This window comes from Oncorhynchus keta, chromosome 12 (assembly GCF_023373465.1).
Source record: "Oncorhynchus keta strain PuntledgeMale-10-30-2019 chromosome 12, Oket_V2, whole genome shotgun sequence".
Lineage (NCBI taxonomy): Eukaryota > Metazoa > Chordata > Actinopteri > Salmoniformes > Salmonidae > Oncorhynchus > Oncorhynchus keta.
In genome coordinates, this window is record NC_068432.1 from 43,960,745 (window position 1) to 43,982,596 (window position 21,852).

The window sequence follows — 21,852 nt, forward strand, 5'->3', positions numbered from 1 at the left end:
GGGGGTTACGAAGGGGTCAGACTCGGGGGTTACGAGGGGTCAGACTCGGGGGTTACGAGGGGTCAGACTCGAGGGTTACGAGGGGTCAGACTCGAGGGTACTGAGGGTTATGGGGTGTCAGACTCAGGGTACTGAGGGTTATGAGGGGTCAGACTCAGGGTACTGAGGGTTATGAGGGGTCAGACTCAGGGTACTGAGGGTTATGAGGGGTCAGACTCAGGATTATGACAGGACAGAACAGGACAGGTGATGATTTCATCAAGATATCAATGACCAGGGTTAATTCCATTTCATTCAGTCAATTCAGGATTTAAACTGAAATTCTAATCGGAATTCTCCCTGAATAAACTGAATTGAAATGTAATGAAATGATAGCAGTGGGTCTGAGCTTCGATCTATTAGAATATCCATTTTCAACTTCCTATGTAACTTCCTGTTCCAACCAGGAAATAGCTTAAAATAGCTTCTCTAGCCAAATAGAGAGTGCTACAATAGTGTAGCCCATAAGGATGTATATACTATTACTGTCCCTTGTTTCGGTTAGACAACAGGCACTGCTCAGATTGTTGTAGGATATATAAAAGGTTTTATTTGTCCACAATAGTTCAATTATAATTCCTATGCATCCTTCACACAGCTCAGGTTTACAGAGAATGTGTTCTGTGCCAACTTGCAAGGCCTAAATCTTTCTTACTTAAGAACAGATACAACAAATAACAAAAAAGTATGATATCATTTAGATTCAAAAGAATGAGGTAACGATTCACGGTACAAATCAAGTTTGATTTTTTATTATTTTTTAAATCTTTATCATCAAAATACACTTCTTTTACAAATCATATTCTGCTCAAGTCCTTTTGTTCACTTCTCCCTCCATATGTAGGACAAATAAAAAGACTCAGATTCCCTTCTACTGGGGTGTTTTGGGGTCCCTGTTCTAAAAGAAGGAGTAGTGGGGGACGGGGTAGGCGGGCATTTTCATAACAGGCAACAGAAGCATTCTGTTGGGGGAGAAACCTTGAGGGGAGACATGAAAACACAGAATACTCCACATGAGTCCACGGCAGGCAGGGCAAAAGAAAAACAAACGCTTCTGTTCTGATCTACTAGCTACTATACCCAGAGTCTAGGCCACAGAACTAGAATCAATAGAACACCAGGTTATCCATTTTTTAAATGCTATCGTCAAAGCAGCATTGCTCTATTCATTTAATTTCTATGGTCTAGGCCCTAGACAGACCCTGTGTGCAGAGCTATACAGTAGAACACAGAGAGAGGGGCAATGTGTGAGAGGAGGAGGAGGAAGGAAGACCAACATGTCAATGGTTGTGAACAATGCAGGGCTGTGGTTGGTTGGCTGGTTTCTTTGTGTCTTTATTTAAAGGGCACTGTAATATGGAAAGGATATTATTGTGTACTTGAGTGTGTGTTCTTGAGTGTGTGTTTCTCACAGTCTTGAACCCATATAGAAATCCCAAAGCAGCAACATGAGGCTGAGCGCCACACACCAGTGAGAGTCAGATAGATAGATAGATAGATAGATAGGATTATAGTGGGGACGATTAACCAGCATGCAACAGCATCTCAGAAGCACTGACGGGGACTGGGGGGGGTAGTGGACAGGATATGTTATCTGATCTCACAGCAGCCAATACCAGGACTTCCTTAATAATGCCATGACTGACACGACTGAGCGGGTACTAAAGGAACACTCGTTCTGGCAGAGACCAGGCTGGGTCGGATCGAGCCACAAGGGTTAAGGGATAAATTGGGTATTTTAGACATTACAGTTATATGGTCCTGGCCCATAGACTATCATAAGTATTCACCCACTTGGATTCCTTCACATTTTATTGTGTTACAAAGTGGAATTAAAATGGATGTAATTATAATTGTTGGTCAAGGATCTACACAAAATACTCTGTAATGTCAAAGTGGAAGAACAATTCTACAATTTTTAAAGACGAATGAAAAAGGTAAAATTAATATCTTGATTAGATAAGTATTCACCCCCCTGAGTCAATACATGTTAGAAACATCTTTGGCAGTGATTACAGCTGTGAGTCTTATTAGGCAAGTCTCTAAAGCCTTGTTCACATTGGCAGTTTGATGTGACTCAAGTCCAATTTTATTTGCATATCGAATCTGCTATTGTTCCTGCAGCCTGAACAGCCAAAAAGCACATGGAATCAGATATTTCAAGCCACCTTCGTAGGTGGTTTGAAGTCCGATACAAATTTGATTCCTGGCCATGTGACTTGTGTCTAAACTGTGAAATCGGATATACTTACCCTCAAGTGGTTTTAGACTGTTACTTGGCATAACTTGTTGCTTGCTAGCTACTCTGTTGACAGTTTGACAAGAACACGTGCTTGTTCTTTTTTTTTTTTTTTACAAACAAATGAGTGAATGTGCTAGAAAGCTAAATAGGTACCTAGCTAATAGCTAAATAGCTACCTCACTAATAGCTAAATAGCTACCTCACTAATAGCTAAATAGCTACCTAGCTAATAGCTAAATAGCTACCTCACTAATAGCTAAATAGCTACCCCACTAATAGCTAAATAGGTACCTCGCTAATAGCTACCTAGCTAATAGCTAAATAGCTACCTAGCTAATAGCTACCTCACTAATAGCTAAATAGGTACCTAGCTAATAGCTAAATAGCTACCTAGCTAATAGCTAAATAGCTACCTCACTTATAGCTAAATAGCTACCTAGCTAATAGCTAAATAGCTACCCCACTAATAGCTAAATAGGTACCTCGCTAATAGCTACCTAGCTAATAGCTAAATAGCTACCTAGCTAATAGCTACCTCACTAATAGCTAAATAGGTACCTAGCTAATAGCTAAATAGCTACCTAGCTAATAGCTAAATAGCTACCTCACTTATAGCTAAATAGCTACCTAGCTAATAGCTAAATAGCTACCTAGCAAATAGCTAAATAGCTAATTAGTTTAATGTATTAAGGCCTGCAGTGTGAACAAGGGCTTAAGAGCTTTGCACACCTGGATTGTGCAATATTTTCCATTATTCATTTCAAGATGTCAAGGTGTTGGGGATCATGGCTAGACAGCAACTTTCAAGTCTTACCATCAATCTTCAAGCAGGCTTCAATCAAAACTGTAACTTGGCCACTCAGGAACATTCACTGTCTTCTTGGAAAACAACTCCAGTGTATATTTGGCCTTGTGTTTTAGGTTATTGTCCTGCTGAAAGGTGAATTCATCCTCCAGTTACTGGTGGAAAGCAGACTGAACCAGGTTTTCTTCTAGGATTTTGCCTGTGCTTAGCTCCATTGTGTTTGTTTTTATCCTGGAAAAATGACCCAGTGCCGATGTCAAGCATACCAATACCATGATGCAGCCAACACCATGTTTGAAAATAAGGAGACAGTTACTCAGTGATGTGTTGTGTTGCATTTGCCCCAAACATAAGGCTTTGCATTATGGCCAAAACGTGTTTTCCTTTGTCATGTTTTTTAAAGGTATTACTTTAGTGCCTTGTTGCATACATGATGCAGCGCAGTTCAGGACGACTGCATCTTCCATGTGTCTAGGTGGTTCATACATCATCCACAGCTTCATTATTAACTTGACCATGTGCTGAAAGAGATATTCAATGTCTGATTTGTTATTGTTACCCATCTACCAATCACTGCCCTTCTCTATGAGGCTTTCAAAAAAAGCTCCCTGATATTTGAATCTGTGTTTGAAATGGAATACTGGACTGAGGGACCTTAGATGTTGTATGTATGGGGGACAGAGGAAGGGGAAGTCATTAATAAATCATGTCAACCCCTATTATTTCAAACAGAGAAACTGGCTTGCTCAGATCAAATTCTTGTAGTAGTAACTGGGTTCAAAAGACATATACTCAAATAAAGGGAAAAACCTGCACTCACTGAAATATTATTTTAATATACTTTTAATATATATTTTTAGCAGCAGCAGTCTTAACAAATGGACACATTTCGGCGTCCGTCCTTCGTCAGCATTTGGAGAACAAACATTTCAGTACAGCGTCTTTCTTTATTTACAATGATTTAATGGATGTAAATAATAACAGTATGGCAATGTGTTGTCATCTATAAATGTGGGTGGATGACTATTGTTCTCCAAACGCCTACAAAAGCTGCAGTCCGTTTGTTCTGACAAAATACATGAAATCTTAAGGAATATTTCAGTGAGTGCAGGTCTGTCCTTTCTTCAAGTAAACCACTATTATTTCACACAGAGTGAGTCCATGTGACTTATGTGATTCACCCCCTGAAAAAAGGGGATGAATACTTTTGCAACAACAATATTTTAGTTGTGAATTTTTTTTATTCATTTGTAAAAAAAAAAAAAAAAAAGTCTAATTTTCTTTTCACTTTGACATGGAGTATTTGGTGTCAATCAATGACAAAACAATCACAAATAAATCTGCTTCAATCCCACTTTGTAACGCAACACAATGTGGAAAGATCCAACGGGGTGAATGTTTATGATACCCACTGTATAACTGGATAATACCAAACGTACAGCACTCCACTTCAGTGTAAATAAAGGAGTATGGAGCCTGGAGTCCAGCCCCATGCAAGGTTAAGGCCCATATTCAGAAAGTATATCAGAGCAGGAGTGCTGGGCTCTATACGGACAGGTCCCACCTGTTCATATAATCTTATTCAAAGACAAAACTGATCCTATATCAGCACTCCTACACAGACTCTTTGTGAATACAAACCCATGGTTCTCTGGCGGTTCCTTTAAGAATATGTTGTGTCCACCCTGTAACCAGCCCGGTCCAGTCTCCCATCCTGAACATAAGACTCATTCAAAGCCCCCAGAACCAGAAACAGGCAGGTCTCTCTGTGAAAGAGGGGAGGGGCCTCCCAATGCCACGCAACAACACACAAGGACCAGTTTGTTCTAAGACTAGGTTTTGTGTGATCGAGAAAGAGGGAGAGGTGGAGGGAGGGAGGGGAAAAGAGAGAGACGGAGAGGGAAGGTAGAGAGAGGGAGAGGGAGGGGAAAAGAGAGAGGGAGAGGTAGGGAGGGAGGGGAAAAGAGAGACGGAGAGGGAAGGTAGAGAGAGGGAGAGAGGGAGGGGAAAAGAGAGAGGGAGAGGTAGGGAGGGAGGGGAAAAGAGAGACGGAGAGGGAAGGTAGAGAGAGGGAGGGAGGGAGGGAGGGAGGGAGGGAGGGAGGGGAAAAGAGAGAGGGAGAGGTAGGGAGGGAGGGGAAAAGAGAGAGGGAGAGGTAGGGAGGGAGGGAAAAGAGACGGAGAGGGAAGGTAGAGAGAGGGAGAGGTGGAGGGAGGGAGGGGAAAAGAGAGAGACAGGGAGGGAGGGAGGGAGGGAGGGAGGGAGGGAGGGAGGGAGGGAGGGAGGGAGGGAGGGAGGGAGGGAGGGAGGGAGGGAGGGAGGGAGGGAGGGAGGGAGGGAGGGGAAAAGAGAGGGAGAGGTAGGGAGGGAGGGGAAAAGAGACGGAGAGGGAAGGTAGAGAGAGGGAGAGGTGGAGGGAGGGAGGGGAAAAGAGAGAGACGGAGAGGGAAGGTAGAGAGAGGGAGAGAGGGAGGGGAAAAGAGAGAGGGAGAGGTAGGGAGGGAGGGGAAAAGAGAGACGGAGAGGGAAGGTAGAGAGAGGGAGAGAGGGAGGGGAAAAGAGAGAGGGAGAGGTAGGGAGGGAGGGGAAAAGAGAGAGGGAGAGGGAAGGTAGAGAGAGGGAGGGGAAAAGAGAGAGGGAGAGGTAGGGAGGGAGGGGAAAAGAGAGAGGGAGAGGGAAGGTAGAGAGAGGGAGAGAGGGAGGGGAAAAGAGAGGGAGAGGTAGGGGAAAAGAGAGAGGGAGAGGTAGGGAGAGAGGGGAAAAGAGAGACGGAGAGGGAAGGTAGAGAGAGGGAGGGGAAAAGAGAGAGGGAGAGGTAGGGAGGGGAAAAGAGAGAGGGAGAGGGAAGGTAGAGAGAGGGAGAGAGGGAGGGGAAAAGAGAGAGGGAGAGGTAGGGGAAAAGAGAGAGGGAGAGGTAGGGAGAGAGGGGAAAAGAGAGACGGAGAGGGAAGGTAGAGAGAGGGAGGGGAAAAGAGAGAGGGAGAGGTAGGGAGGGGAAAAGAGAGAGGGAGAGGGAAGGTAGAGAGAGGGAGAGAGGGAGGGGAAAAGAGAGAGGGAAGGTAGAGAGAGGGAGAGAGGGAGGGGAAAAGAGAGAGAGGTAGAGAGGTAGGGAGGGAGGGAGGGAGAGGAAAAGAGAGAGAGCATGTATATATTTTTTTACATGATCATATGTTTTTGAGTGTAGAAATCTGTAAGACAAAGTGGGTGTGAGTGATTGAGCATCGTGAGTGTTGCTGTCCTCAAACCGCGAAGTGCTATATTGAATTATGCTGAGAGTGAAAGGGGAGGGGAGTGGAGTGGGGGGAGTGGAGGAGAGCAGAGCACATTGAATCTGATCTAGTTTTGTAGCGATGAAAGAGACTATGGGAGATATTTAAACCCTCCAGAGATCTTAGACAAGCTACTGGCTGCCTGGCAGAGACTGAGCAGGCCACAGCTGACTGACCGACTGGCTGACCGACTGTCTAACCAGAGGACCAGCCAGTCTAACCAGAGGACCAGCCAGTCTAACCAGAGGACCAGCCAGTCTAGCCAGAGGACCAGCCAGTCTAGCCAGAGGACCAGCCAGTCTAGCCAGAGGACCAGCCAGTCTAGCCAGAGGACCAGCCAGTCTAGCCAGAGGACCAGCCAGTCTAGCCAGAGGACCAGCCAGTCTAACCAGAGGACCAGCCAGTCTAACCAGAGGACCAGCCAGTCTAATCTAGGAGTGGGAAACCTACACTATGTGGACAGTAGGGCTGATCCCATTTAGTTGACTGGTCGATAGGCTGTTGGTCGACCAATATTTTTTTTAGTCGAGCAGTAGCAAATATATATCAAATGTACGAGACACCTGTCTGATTCACGCATGCCTCAGTAGACTAATCTATTGCGTAGGCCGCAGGATGGCACACCAGTACCACCAGTATTCCTCTATTTGTAAGTGCTCTGGTTGAGTGAGAGCACACGTGCACCTGATTATCCATAGAAGTGGGTCTAGGCTACCTGGCCAGCGTGCAAATGTAGGCATATAAATGTGCCCATCTGGGGATCTGATAATCATAAATACTGTCTTAACTCACCACCACCACAGCTTCTCAAAGTTATTTTTCCTTCACCTCAAACAGCAAGTAAACAAAGTCTGATTTTCCATCCATTGAGAAGGACAATAGTTCCTCAACGTAGTCTATTGGGAAAAAAACTCTTTTGACCACTCGGTGTGAAAGAGGAAAAAAATGTCCTGCTCTTATCTGGTGGAAAATAGGCCTAATTGATCGCAGACGCTCGTTGGCGCGTGCCAGCAGTGTGGGTGCAATAACTGAACAACATGGATTTCTAAATGTATTTTGTGATGCTCGCACACGCGACGTGTCCGGTCTGGTCAGCATGTAAGGGGATGCATTTTCACCATTTCGCCACAGTAGCCTACTTGGCCACTGTTAAAACTGTAACTTAAAGCGGGTACAACCTCAGTGTTCACAGTAAAACTGTAACTTAAAGCGGGTACAACCTCAGTGTTCACAGTAAAACTGTAACTTAAAGCGGGTACAGCCTCAGTGTTCACAGTAAAACTGTAACTTAAAGTGGGTACAGCCTCAGTGTTCACAGTAAAACTGTAACTTAAAGTGGGTACAACCTCAGTGTTCACAGTAAAACTGTAACTTAAAGCGGGTACAACCTCAGTGTTCACAGTAAAACTGTAACTTAAAGTGGGTACAACCTCAGTGTTCACAGTAAAACTGTAACTTAAAGCGGGTACAACCTCAGTGTTCACAGTAAAACTGTAACTTAAAGCGGGTACAACCTCAGTGTTCACAGTAAAACTGTAACTTAAAGCGTGTACAGCCTCAGTGTTCACAGTAAAACTGTAACTTAAAGTGGGTACAGCCTCAGTGTTCACAGTAAAACTGTAACTTAAAGTGGGTACAGCCTCAGTGTTCACAGTAAAACTGTAACTTAAAGCGGGTACAGCCTCAGTGTTCACAGTAAAACTGTAACTTAAAATGGGTACAGCCTCAGTGTTCACAGTAGACACGCGCTGGAAGTTGCACAGAATTTTTACAACTTTCAAGTTTGCGCCCAGCAGACCTGAAATGTACTCAGTGCCACAAATAATTTGAGGGAACATTTGCAACGATACTCTCGGTCGACATAAACACTTTTGTTGTTGTTGTCGGGGACAGCCCTAGTGTAGAGTGAATTAAACCGTCCGCTGTTAATGTATCCATTGTTTATAAGGATTAAGTAAGGCTTTGAGATACAATTGGTTGGAAGAGGTTGTGTGTGTGTGTGTGTGTGTGTGTGTGTGTGTGTGTGTGTGTGTGTGTGTGTGTGTGTGCGTGCGTGCGCGCGTGCGTGCGCGCGTGCGTGCGTGTGTGTGCTGTACTGCATTACAGTAGAGCTAGCTTTGGTTAGAAGGTAGTCTACAGAGGTAGTGTTAGTGGGTATAACCCATATAGACGGTCTTTGTGTGTGTTGGTGGCATCGGTCTCTGCCTGGGCTGGGCAGCTTTGAATGGGCTGTCTGGCTGTGGATAGAGAGCCTGGGGGGTTTACACTGAGGAGAGAGATGTCCAGAGAGTCAGGGTGGGCAGACTGACGGACAGACAGACAAGCAGAAGGGCAGAACAAGCAGCAGTCTGGACACTCAGGCGGGTGAAGAAGCGCAACAAGGCTTGCTCCAACCACAGTAAGAACCAAAAGGTTATGATCAGTTCCATTTTTAATTTAGCTATTAAATTCGCCCGATTCTTCAGTTTCAATTTCGACCTCTATATGTAACTCCGACTCAATGGGAATATGCAGTGTTGTTTTCCAGTAGGGCCTCCAACAGGTGTAGGAAGGAAAAGAATAGTGAGGTAGATGTTAACCCTATAGACTTACCATAGGCTGGGGCGGCTGCAGCACTGTATCCATATGGGGTCCCGAAGCCTGTCACACATTTTAAAGCCATGTAGACTATTAGTATCGCTGGTTGACTGGACATAATGATAACACACACACACACACCGTTATGGCAGGGAAATGGACAGGTCAGACAGAGACAAAACACACACAAAAGATGACCCACATATTTCCATGTACCTGGTATCTGTGTGTATCCTGGTGCAGTGGCTGTGGTAATGAAGGCTCCACTGGTCAGGGCTGCCGCTCTACCTCTCCCTCTGGCCACCTGGGCTGCTACTGCTGAGGCTGCCACTGCTGCAGCGAGGGAACATTTTGTCTACAGGGACACAGAAACAGTAGTAAACAAGTAGCATTGATGACTGATCAGACTACCCTGTAAACAGGCTGTATTGATGACTGATCAGACTACCCTATAAACCGGCTGTATTGATGACTGATCAGACTACCCTGTAAACAGGCTGTATTGATGACTGATCAGACTACCCTATAAACCGGCTGTATTGATGACTGATCAGACTACCCTGTAAACTGGCTGTGTTGATGACTGATCGGACTACCCTGTAAACCGGCTGTATTGATGACTGATCAGACTACCCTGTAAACTGGCTGTGTTGATGACTGATCAGACTACCCTGTAAACTGGCTGTGTTGATGACTGATCAGACTACCCTGTAAACAGGCTGTATTGATGACTGATCAGACTACCCTGTAAACCGGCTGTATTGATGACTGATCAGACTACCCTGGACCACTACCGTGGTCCTTCTGTGGCTCAGTTGGTAGAGCATGGCGCTTGTAACGCCAGGGTAGTGGGTTCGATTCCGGGACCACCCATACGTAGAATGTATGCACACATGACTGTAAGTCGCTTTGGATAAAAGCGTCAGCTAAATGGCATATATTATATTATTATATATTATATATATATATTACCCTGTAAACTGGCTGTGTTGATGACTGATCGGACTACCCTGTAAACCGGCTGTATTGATGACTGATCAGACTACCCTGTAAACTGGCTGTGTTGATAGTTTGGAAAGAATCTCTATTAGAGACTTCTCAGGTTGAGAAGGTAAGAGAGGAAGTATTGATACTTGATAAGATTCTTCAGGTAGCCTAGGGGTTAAGAGCATTGGGCCCTTGAGCAAGGTACTTAACCCTAATTGCTCCTGTAAATTGCTCTGGATAAGAGCGTATGCTAAATGTAAATGTAAACAAGGCAGCATTGATTACTGATCAGGACGGTAACTCTCCAGGAACAGGGTTGGAGTGAAACCCTACAGGACAGTAACTCTCCAGGAACAGGGTTGGAGTGAAACACTACAGGACAGTAACTCTCCAGGAACAGGGTTGGAGTGAAACACTACAGGACGGTAACTCTCCAGGAACAGGGTTGGAGTGAAACACTACAGGACGGTAACTCTCCAGGAACAGGGTTGGAGTGAAACCCTACAGGACGGTAGGTCTCCAGGAACAGGGTTGGAGTGAAACCCTACAGGACGGTAGGTCTCCAGGAACAGGGTTGGAGTGAAACCCTACAGGACGGTAGGTCTCCAGGAACAGGGTTGGAGTGAAACCCTACAGGACGGTAACTCTCCAGGAACAGGGTTGGAGTGAAACCCTACAGGACGGTAACTCTCCAGGAACAGGGTTGGAGTGAAACACTACAGGACAGTAACTCTCCAGGAACAGGGTTGGAGTGAAACACTACAGGACGGTAACTCTCCAGGAACAGGGTTGGAGTGAAACCCTACAGGACGGTAACTCTCCAGGAACAGGGTTGGAGTGAAACACTACAGGACGGTAACTCTCCAGGAACAGGGTTGGAGTGAAACCCTACAGGACGGTAACTCTCCAGGAACAGGGTTGGAGTGAAACCCTACAGGACGGTAACTCTCCAGGAACAGGGTTGGAGTGAAACCCTACAGGACGGTAACTCTCCAGGAACAGGGTTGGAGTGAAACCCTACAGGACGGTAACTCTCCAGGAACAGGGTTGGAGTGAAACCCTACAGGACGGTAACTCTCCAGGAACAGGTCTGGAGTGAAACCCTACAGGATGGTAACTCTCCAGGAACAGGTCTGGAGTGAAACCTTACAGGACAGTAACTCTCCAGGAACAGGGCTGGAGTGAAACCCTACAGGACAGTAACTATCCAGGAACAGGGCTGGAGAGCCCTGCTCTAAAAAATGTATATTGCTAACTGACCGCTCAGACTCCTGTGAACAGAAAGTGTTGATAGCTGATCAGAGAGACAGTACTGCTAACGTACAGAGTGTTGAGGGATGATCTTCTTCTTCTTGATAGCGGTGGCGTTGGGACCAGAGAACAGTTTCTCCAGAGCAGCCAAGGCAGCGGATGCCTTCGCTACCTTCTTATTAGGCCCCGCCCCCCGGAACTTCTGACCATCCACCTCCACCTGGAGACAGAAGGAGACACACACACACACTCAAGTAAGCATGCGTTGGGTAAAGAAGAGCTGATCAGATGTGTCTGTTGAGTTTGAATCGATAAGGATTTTTATTTTATTTACTCATCTAATATATATATAATGTATACTGTATACTTCACTATCTATTCTTCACTATCTATTGCATCTTAGCCACTCTGTCACTGCCCATCCATATATTTTATACTTATATATTCTCTCATCCCATTCCTTTACTAGATTGTGTCTATTAGGTTGTGTTGTGTAATTGTTAAATATTAGGTTGTGTTGTGTAATTGTTAAATATTACCTGTTAGGTACTGCTGCACGGTCGGATCTAGAAGCACAAGCATTTCACTACACTCGCAATAACATCTGCTAACCACGTGTATGTGACCAATAAAATTTGATTTGATTTGAACTTCTGTTTTACTACAGGATATCCTGTATGTCTGGTGGTATAGTATAGAGATATCCTGTATGTCTGGTGGTATAGAGATATCCTGTATGTCTGGTGGTATAGTATAGAGATATCCTGTATGTCTGGTGGTATAGAGATATCCTGTATGTCTGGTGGTATAGTATAGAGATATCCTGTATGTCTGGTGGTATAGTATAGAGATATCCTGTATGTCTGGTGGTATAGAGATATCCTGTATGTCTGGTGGTATAGAGATATCCTGTATGTCTGGTGGTATTGTATTGCTACTGGTGCTGGTGCTGACTAATGACACCAGCCAGAGGAAGGATCTGTAGCTTCAACACCTGTATCCATCAGGAGAAACACTACATGTCAGGTGTGACAGACTTGACCTTCGCAAAGTGATGTGGATATATCACAGAGTCACTGAGGTGTGACAGAAAACATCACAGCTGAGCAGAGGGAGGAATGAGTGGATGGGACAACACTACACTGGTCTGGAGGGAGGAATGACTGGATGGTACAACACTACACTGGTCTGGAGGGAGGAATGACTGGATGGGACAACACTACACTGCTCTGGAGGGAGGAATGACTGGATGGTACAACACTACACAACACTGGAGGGAGGAATGACTGGATGGTACAACACTACACAACACTGGAGGGAGGAATGACTGGATGGTACAACACTACACAACACTGGAGGGAGGAATGACTGGATGGTACAACACTACACTGGTCTGGAGGGAGGAATGACTGGATGGGACAACACTACACAACACTGGAGGGAGGAATGACTGGATGGTACAACACTACACTGGTCTGGAGGGAGGAATGACTGGATGGGACAACACTACACTGGTCTGGAGGGAGGAATGACTGGATGGTACAACACTACACAACACTGGAGGGAGGAATGACTGGATGGGACAACACTACACTGGTCTGGAGGGAGGAATGACTGGATGGTACAACACTACACTGGTCTGGAGGGAGGAATGACTGGATGGGACAACACTACACAACACTGGAGGGAGGAATGACTGGATGGGACAACACTACACTGGTCTGGAGGGAGGAATGACTGGATGGGACAACACTACACTGGTCTGGAGGGAGGAATGACTGGATGGTACAACACTACACAACACTGGAGGGAGGAATGACTGGATGGGACAACACTACACTGGTCTGGAGGGAGGAATGACTGGATGGTACAACACTACACTGGTCTGGAGGGAGGAATGACTGGATGGTACAACACTACACAACACTGGAGGGAGGAATGACTGGATGGGACAACACTACACTGGTCTGGAGGGAGGAATGACTGGATGGGACAACACTACACTGGTCTGGAGGGAGGAATGACTGGATGGGACAACACTACACTGGTCTGGAGGGAGGAATGACTGGATGGGACAACACTACACAACACTGGAGGGAGGAATGACTGGATGGGACAACACTACACTGGTCTGGAGGGAGGAATGACTGGATGGGACAACACTACACTGGTCTGGAGGGAGGAATGACTGGATGGGACAACACTACACTGGTCTGGAGGGAGGAATGACTGGATGGGACAACACTACACTGGTCTGGAGGGAGGAATGACTGGATGGGACAACACTACACTGGTCTGGAGGGAGGAATGACTGGATGGGACAACACTACACTGGTCTGGAGGGAGGAATGACTGGATGGGACAACACTACACTGGTCTGGAGGGAGGAATGACTGGATGGGACAACACTACACAACACTGGAGGGAGGAATGATTGGATGGGACAACACTACACTGCTCTGGAGGGAGGAATGACTGGATGGGACAACACTACACAACACTGGAGGGAGGAATGACTGGATGGGACAACACTACACTGGTCTGGAGGGAGGAATGACTGGATGGGACAACACTACACTGGTCTGGAGGGAGGAATGACTGGATGGTACAACACTACACTGATCTGGAGGGAGACATGACTGGATGGGACAACACTACACTGATCTGGAGGGAGGAATGACTGGATGGGACAACACTACACAACACTGGAGGGAGGAATGACTGGATGGGACAACACTACACTGCTCTGGAGGGAGGAATGACTGGATGGGACAACACTACACTGGTCTGGAGGGAGGAATGACTGGATGGGACAACACAACACTGGTCTGGAGGGAGGAATGACTGGATGGGACAACACTACACTGATCTGGAGGGAGGAATGACTGGATGGGACAACATAACACTGGTCTGGAGGGAGGAATGACTGGATGGGACAACACTACACTGGTCTGGAGGGAGGAATGACTGGATGGGACAACACTACACTGATCAGGGGGAGGAATGACTGGATGGGACAACACGACACTGGTCTGGAGGGAGACATGACTGGATGGGACAACACTACACTGGTCTGGAGGGAGGAATGACTGGATGGTACAACACTACACTGGTCTGGAGGGAGGAATGACTGGATGGGACAACACTACACTGATCTGGAGGGAGGAATGACTGGATGGGACAACACTACACTGCTCTGGAGGGAGACATGACTGGATGGGACAACACTACACTGCTCTGGAGGGAGGAATGACTGGATGGGACAACACTACACTGGTCTGGAGGGAGGAATGACTGGATGGGACAACACTACACTGGTCTGGAGGGAGACATGACTGGATGGGACAACACTACACAACACTGGAGGGAGGAATGACTGGATGGGACAACACTACACTGCTCTGGAGGGAGGAATGACTGGATGGGACAACACTACACTGGTCTGGAGGGAGGAATGACTGGATGGGACAACACTACACTGGTCTGGAGGGAGGAATGACTGGATGGGACAACACTACACTGCTCTGGAGGGAGACATGACTGGATGGGACAACACTACACTGCTCTGGAGGGAGACATGACTGGATGGGACAACACTACACTGCTCTGGAGGGAGACATGACTGGATGGGACAACACTACACTGGTCTGGAGGGAGGAATGACTGGATGGGACAACACTACACTGGTCTGGAGGGAGGAATGACTGGATGGGACAACACTACACTGCTCTGGAGGGAGGAATGACTGGACGGGACAACACTACACTGCTCTGGAGGGAGGAATGACTGGATGGGACAACACTACACTGCTCTGGAGGGAGGAATGACTGGATGGGACAACATAACACTGGTCTGGAGGGAGGAATGACTGGATGGTACAACACTACACTGGTCTGGAGGGAGGAATGACTGGATGGGACAACACTACACTGCTCTGGAGGGAGGAATGACTGGATGGGACAACACTACACTGCTCTGGAGGGAGGAATGACTGGATGGGACAACATAACACTGGTCTGGAGGGAGGAATGACTGGATGGGACAACACTACACTGGTCTGGAGGGAGGAATGACTGGATGGGACAACACTACACTGGTCTGGAGTGAGACATGACTGGATGGGACAACACTACACTGGTCTGGAGGGAGGAATGACTGGATGGGACAACACTACACTGCTCTGGAGGGAGGAATGACTGGATGGGACAACATAACACTGGTCTGGAGGGAGGAATGACTGGATGGGACAACACTACACTGGTCTGGAGGGAGGAATGACTGGATGGGACAACACTACACTGATCTGGAGGGAGGAATGACTGGATGGGACAACACTACACTGGTCTGGAGGGAGGAATGACTGGATGGGACAACACTACACTGGTCTGGAGGGAGGAATGACTGGATGGGACAACACTACACTGGTCTGGAGGGAGGAATGACTGGATGGGACAACACTACACTGATCTGGAGGGAGGAATGACTGGATGGGACAACACTACACTGGTCTGGAGGGAGGAATGACTGGATGGGACAACACTACACTGGTCTGGAGGGAGGAATGACTGGATGGGACAACACTACACTGGTCTGGAGGGAGGAATGACTGGATGGGACAACACTACACTGCTCTGGAGGGAGGAATGACTGGATGGGACAACACTACACTGCTCTGGAGGGAGGAATGACTGGATGGGACAACACTACACTGGTCTGGAGGGAGGAATGACTGGATGGGACAACACTACACTGGTCTGGAGGGAGACATGACTGGATGGGACAACACTACACTGGTCTGGAGGGAGGAATGACTGGATGGGACAACACTACACAACACTGGAGGGAGGAATGACTGGATGGGACAACACTACACTGCTCTGGAGGGAGGAATGACTGGATGGGACAACACTACACTGGTCTGGAGGGAGGAATGACTGGATGGGACAACACTACACTGGTCTGGAGGGAGGAATGACTGGATGGGACAACACTACACTGGTCTGGAGGGAGGAATGACTGGATGGGACAACACTACACTGGTCTGGAGGGAGAAATGACTGGATGGGACAACACTACACTGGTCTGGAGGGAGGAATGACTGGATGGTACAACACTACACTGATCTGGAGGGAGGAATGACTGGATGGGACAACACTACACTGGTCTGGAGGGAGGAATGACTGGATGGGACAACACTACACTGGTCTGGAGGGAGGAATGACTGGATGGGACAACACTACACTGGTCTGGAGGGAGGAATGACTGGATGGGACAACACTACACTGGTCTGGAGGAGACATGACTGGATGGGACAACACTACACTGGTCTGGAGGGAGGAATGACTGGATGGGACAACACTACACAACACTGGAGGGAGACATGACTGGATGGGACAACACTACACTGGTCTGGAGGGAGACATGACTGGATGGGACAACACTACACTGGTCTGGAGGGAGGAATGACTGGATGGGACAACACTACACAACACTGGAGGGAGACATGACTGGATGGGACAACACTACACTGGTCTGGAGGGAGACATGACTGGATGGGACAACACTACACTGGTCTGGAGGGAGACATGACTGGATGGGACAACACTACACTGATCTGGAGGGAGGAATGACTGGATGGGACAAAACTACACTGCTCTGGAGGGAGGAATGACTGGATGGGACAACACTACACTGCTCTGGAGGGAGACATGACTGGATGGGACAACACTACACTGATCTGGAGGGAGGAATGACTGGATGGGACAACACTACACTGCTCTGGAGGGAGACATGACTGGATGGGACAACACTACACTGATCTGGAGGGAGCAATGACTGGATGGGACAACACTACACTGCTCTGGAGGGAGACATGACTGGATGGGACAACACTACACTGGTCTGGAGGGAGGAATGACTGGATGGTACAACACTACACAACACTGGAGGGAGGAATGACTGGATGGGACAACACTACACTGGTCTGGAGGGAGACATGACTGGATGGGACAACACTACACTGGTCTGGAGGGAGGAATGACTGGATGGTACAACACTACACAACACTGGAGGGAGGAATGACTGGATGGGACAACACTACACTGATCTGGAGGGAGGAATGACTGGATGGGACAACACTACACTGCTCTGGAGGGAGGAATGACTGGATGGTACAACACTACACTGCTCTGGAGGGAGGAATGACTGGATGGGACAACACTACACTGGTCTGGAGGGAGACATGACTGGATGGGACAACACTACACTGGTCTGGAGGGAGGAATGACTGGATGGGACAACACTACACTGCTCTGGAGGGAGGAATGACTGGATGGTACAACACTACACTGCTCTGGAGGGAGGAATGACTGGATGGGACAACACTACGGCATATATTACTACACTGGTCTGGAGGGAGACATGACTGGATGGGACAACACTACACTGGTCTGGAGGGAGGAATGACTGGATGGTACAACACTACACTGATCTGGAGGGAGGAATGACTGGATGGGACAACACTACACTGGTCTGGAGGGAGGAATGACTGGATGGGACAACACTACACTGCTCTGGGGGAGGAATGACTGGATGGGACAACACTACACTGGTCTGGAGGGAGGAATGACTGGATGGGACAACACTACACTGGTCTGGAGGGAGGAATGACTGGATGGGACAACACTACACTGGTCTGGAGGGAGGAATGACTGGATGGGACAACACTACACTGGTCTGGAGGGAGGAATGACTGGATGGGACAACACTACACTGCTCTGGAGGGAGGAATGACTGGATGGGACAACACTACACTGCTCTGGAGGGAGGAATGACTGGATGGGACAACACTACACTGGTCTGGAGGGAGGAATGACTGGATGGGACAACACTACACTGGTCTGGAGGGAGGAATGACTGGATGGGACAACACTACACTGGTCTGGAGGGAGGAATGACTGGATGGGACAACACTACACTGGTCTGGAGGGAGAAATGACTGGATGGGACAACACTACACTGGTCTGGAGGGAGGAATGACTGGATGGGACAACACTACACTGGTCTGGAGGGAGAAATGACTGGATGGGACAACACTACACTGGTCTGGAGGGAGGAATGACTGGATGGGACAACACTACACTGGAGGGAGGGAGACATGACTGGATGGGACAACACTACACTGCTCTGGAGGGAGACATGACTGGATGGGACAACACTACACTGCTCTGGAGGGAGGAATGACTGGATGGGACAACACTACACTGGTCTGGAGGGAGGAATGACTGGATGGGACAACACTACACTGATCTGGAGGGAGGAATGACTGGATGGGACAACACTACACAACACTGGAGGGAGGAATGACTGGATGGGACAAAACTACACAACACTGGAGGGAGGAATGACTGGATGGGACAACACTACACTGCTCTGGAGGGAGACATGACTGAATGGGACAACACTACACTGCTCTGGAGGGAGACATGACTGGATGGGACAACACTACACTGATCTGGAGGGAGGAATGACTGGATGGTACAACACTACACTGGTCTGGAGGGAGACATGACTGGATGGGACAACACTACACTGCTCTGGAGGGAGACATGACTGGATGGGACAACACTACACTGGTCTGGAGGGAGGAATGACTGGATGGGACAACACTACACTGCTCTGGAGGGAGGAATGACTGGATGGGACAACACTACACTGCTCTGGAGGGAGGAATGACTGGATGGGACAACACTACACTGGTCTGGAGGGAGGAATGACTGGATGGGACAACACTACACTGCTCTGGAGGGAGGAATGACTGGATGGGACAACACTACACTGCTCTGGAGGGAGGAATGACTGGATGGGACAACATAACACTGGTCTGGAGGGAGGAATGACTGGATGGTACAACACTACACTGGTCTGGAGGGAGGAATGACTGGATGGGACAACACTACACTGCTCTGGAGGGAGGAATGACTGGATGGGACAACACTACACTGCTCTGGAGGGAGGAATGACTGGATGGGACAACATAACACTGGTCTGGAGGGAGGAATGACTGGATGGGACAACACTACACTGGTCTGGAGGGAGGAATGACTGGATGGGACAACACTACACTGGTCTGGAGTGAGACATGACTGGATGGGACAACACTACACTGGTCTGGAGGGAGGAATGACTGGATGGGACAACACTACACTGCTCTGGAGGGAGGAATGACTGGATGGGACAACATAACACTGGTCTGGAGGGAGGAATGACTGGATGGGACAACACTACACTGGTCTGGAGGGAGGAATGACTGGATGGGACAACACTACACTGATCTGGAGGGAGGAATGACTGGATGGGACAACACTACACTGGTCTGGAGGGAGGAATGACTGGATGGGACAACACTACACTGGTCTGGAGGGAGGAATGACTGGATGGGACAACACTACACTGGTCTGGAGGGAGGAATGACTGGATGGGACAACACTACACTGATCTGGAGGGAGGAATGACTGGATGGGACAACACTACACTGGTCTGGAGGGAGGAATGACTGGATGGGACAACACTACACTGGTCTGGAGGGAGGAATGACTGGATGGGACAACACTACACTGGTCTGGAGGGAGGAATGACTGGATGGGACAACACTACACTGCTCTGGAGGGAGGAATGACTGGATGGGACAACACTACACTGCTCTGGAGGGAGGAATGACTGGATGGGACAACACTACACTGGTCTGGAGGGAGGAATGACTGGATGGGACAACACTACACTGGTCTGGAGGGAGACATGACTGGATGGGACAACACTACACTGGTCTGGAGGGAGGAATGACTGGATGGGACAACACTACACAACACTGGAGGGAGGAATGACTGGATGGGACAACACTACACTGCTCTGGAGGGAGGAATGACTGGATGGGACAACACTACACTGGTCTGGAGGGAGGAATGACTGGATGGGACAACACTACACTGGTCTGGAGGGAGGAATGACTGGATGGGACAACACTACACTGGTCTGGAGGGAGGAATGACTGGATGGGACAACACTACACTGGTCTGGAGGGAGGAATGACTGGATGGGACAACACTACACTGATCTGGAGGGAGGAATGACTGGATGGTACAACACTACACTGATCTGGAGGGAGGAATGACTGGATGGGACAACACTACACTGGTCTGGAGGGAGGAATGACTGGATGGGACAACACTACACTGGTCTGGAGGGAGGAATGACTGGATGGGACAACACTACACTGGTCTGGAGGGAGGAATGACTGGATGGGACAACACTACACTGATCTGGAGGGAGACATGACTGGATGGGACAACACTACACTGATCTGGAGGGAGGAATGACTGGATGGGACAACACTACACAACACTGGAGGGAGGAATGATTGGATGGGACAACACTACACTGGTCTGGAGGAGACATGACTGGATGGGACAACACTACACTGGTCTGGAGGGAGGAATGACTGGATGGGACAACACTACACAACACTGGAGGGAGACATGACTGGATGGGACAACACTACACTGGTCTGGAGGGAGACATGACTGGATGGGACAACACTACACTGGTCTGGAGGAGACATGACTGGATGGGACAACACTACACTGATCTGGAGGGAGGAATGACTGGATGGGACAAAACTACACTGCTCTGGAGGGAGACATGACTGGATGGGACAACACTACACTGATCTGGAGGGAGGAATGACTGGATGGTACAACACTACACAACACTGGAGGGAGGAATGACTGGATGGGACAACACTACACTGGTCTGGAGGGAGACATGACTGGATGGGACAACACTACACTGGTCTGGAGGGAGGAATGACTGGATGGTACAACACTACACAACACTGGAGGGAGGAATGACTGGATGGGACAACACTACACTGATCTGGAGGGAGGAATGACTGGATGGGACAACACTACACTGCTCTGGAAGGAGGAATGACTGGATGGGACAACACTACACTGCTCTGGAGGGAGGAATGACTGGATGGGACAACACTACACTGGTCTGGAGGGAGACATGACTGGATGGGACAACACTACACTGGTCTGGAGGGAGGAATGACTGGATGGGACAACACTACACTGCTCTGGAGGGAGGAATGACTGGATGGTACAACACTACACTGCTCTGGAGGGAGGAATGACTGGATGGTACAACACTACACTGGTCTGGAGGGAGACATGACTGGATGGGACAACACTACACTGGTCTGGAGGGAGGAATGACTGGATGGTACAACACTACACTGCTCTGGAGGGAGGAATGACTGGATGGGACAACACTACACTGGTCTGGAGGGAGGAATGACTGGATGGGACAACACTACACTGATCTGGAGGGAGGAATGACTGGATGGTACAACACTACACTGCTCTGGAGGGAGGAATGACTGGATGGGACAACACTACACTGGTCTGGAGGGAGGAATGACTGGATGGGACAACACTACACTGATCTGGAGGGAGGCATGACTGGATGGGACAACACTACACTGATCTGGAGGGAGGAATGACTGGATGGGACAACACTACACTGGTCTGGAGGGAGGAATGACTGGATGGGACAACACTACACTGCTCTGGAGGGAGGAATGACTGGATGGGACAACACTACACTGGTCTGGAGGGAGGAAT

The 21,852-nt window shown here is 48.3% G+C and overlaps 1 protein-coding gene across 7 annotated transcripts in view; it reads right to left on the reverse strand.

Annotated features, from left to right (window-relative positions):
- Positions 1–21,852, reverse strand: part of LOC118374857 (spermatid perinuclear RNA-binding protein-like) — a 228,398-nt gene that overhangs the window by 17,751 nt on the left and 188,795 nt on the right. For 5 of the 7 annotated variants that reach the window (XM_052458425.1, XM_052458428.1, XM_052458430.1 and 2 more), the window contains 3 exons: positions 11,244–11,390; positions 9,149–9,287; positions 8,948–8,995 (listed from right to left, as the gene is read on the reverse strand). In XM_052458425.1, coding sequence (XP_052314385.1) covers positions 8,948–8,995; positions 9,149–9,287; positions 11,244–11,390 — 334 coding nt within the window. Of the gene's footprint in view, positions 1–775; positions 1,018–8,947; positions 8,996–9,148; positions 9,288–11,243; positions 11,391–21,852 lie in introns of those variants that run through there. The other 2 variants (XM_052458431.1, XM_052458429.1) reach the window with 1 other exon arrangement.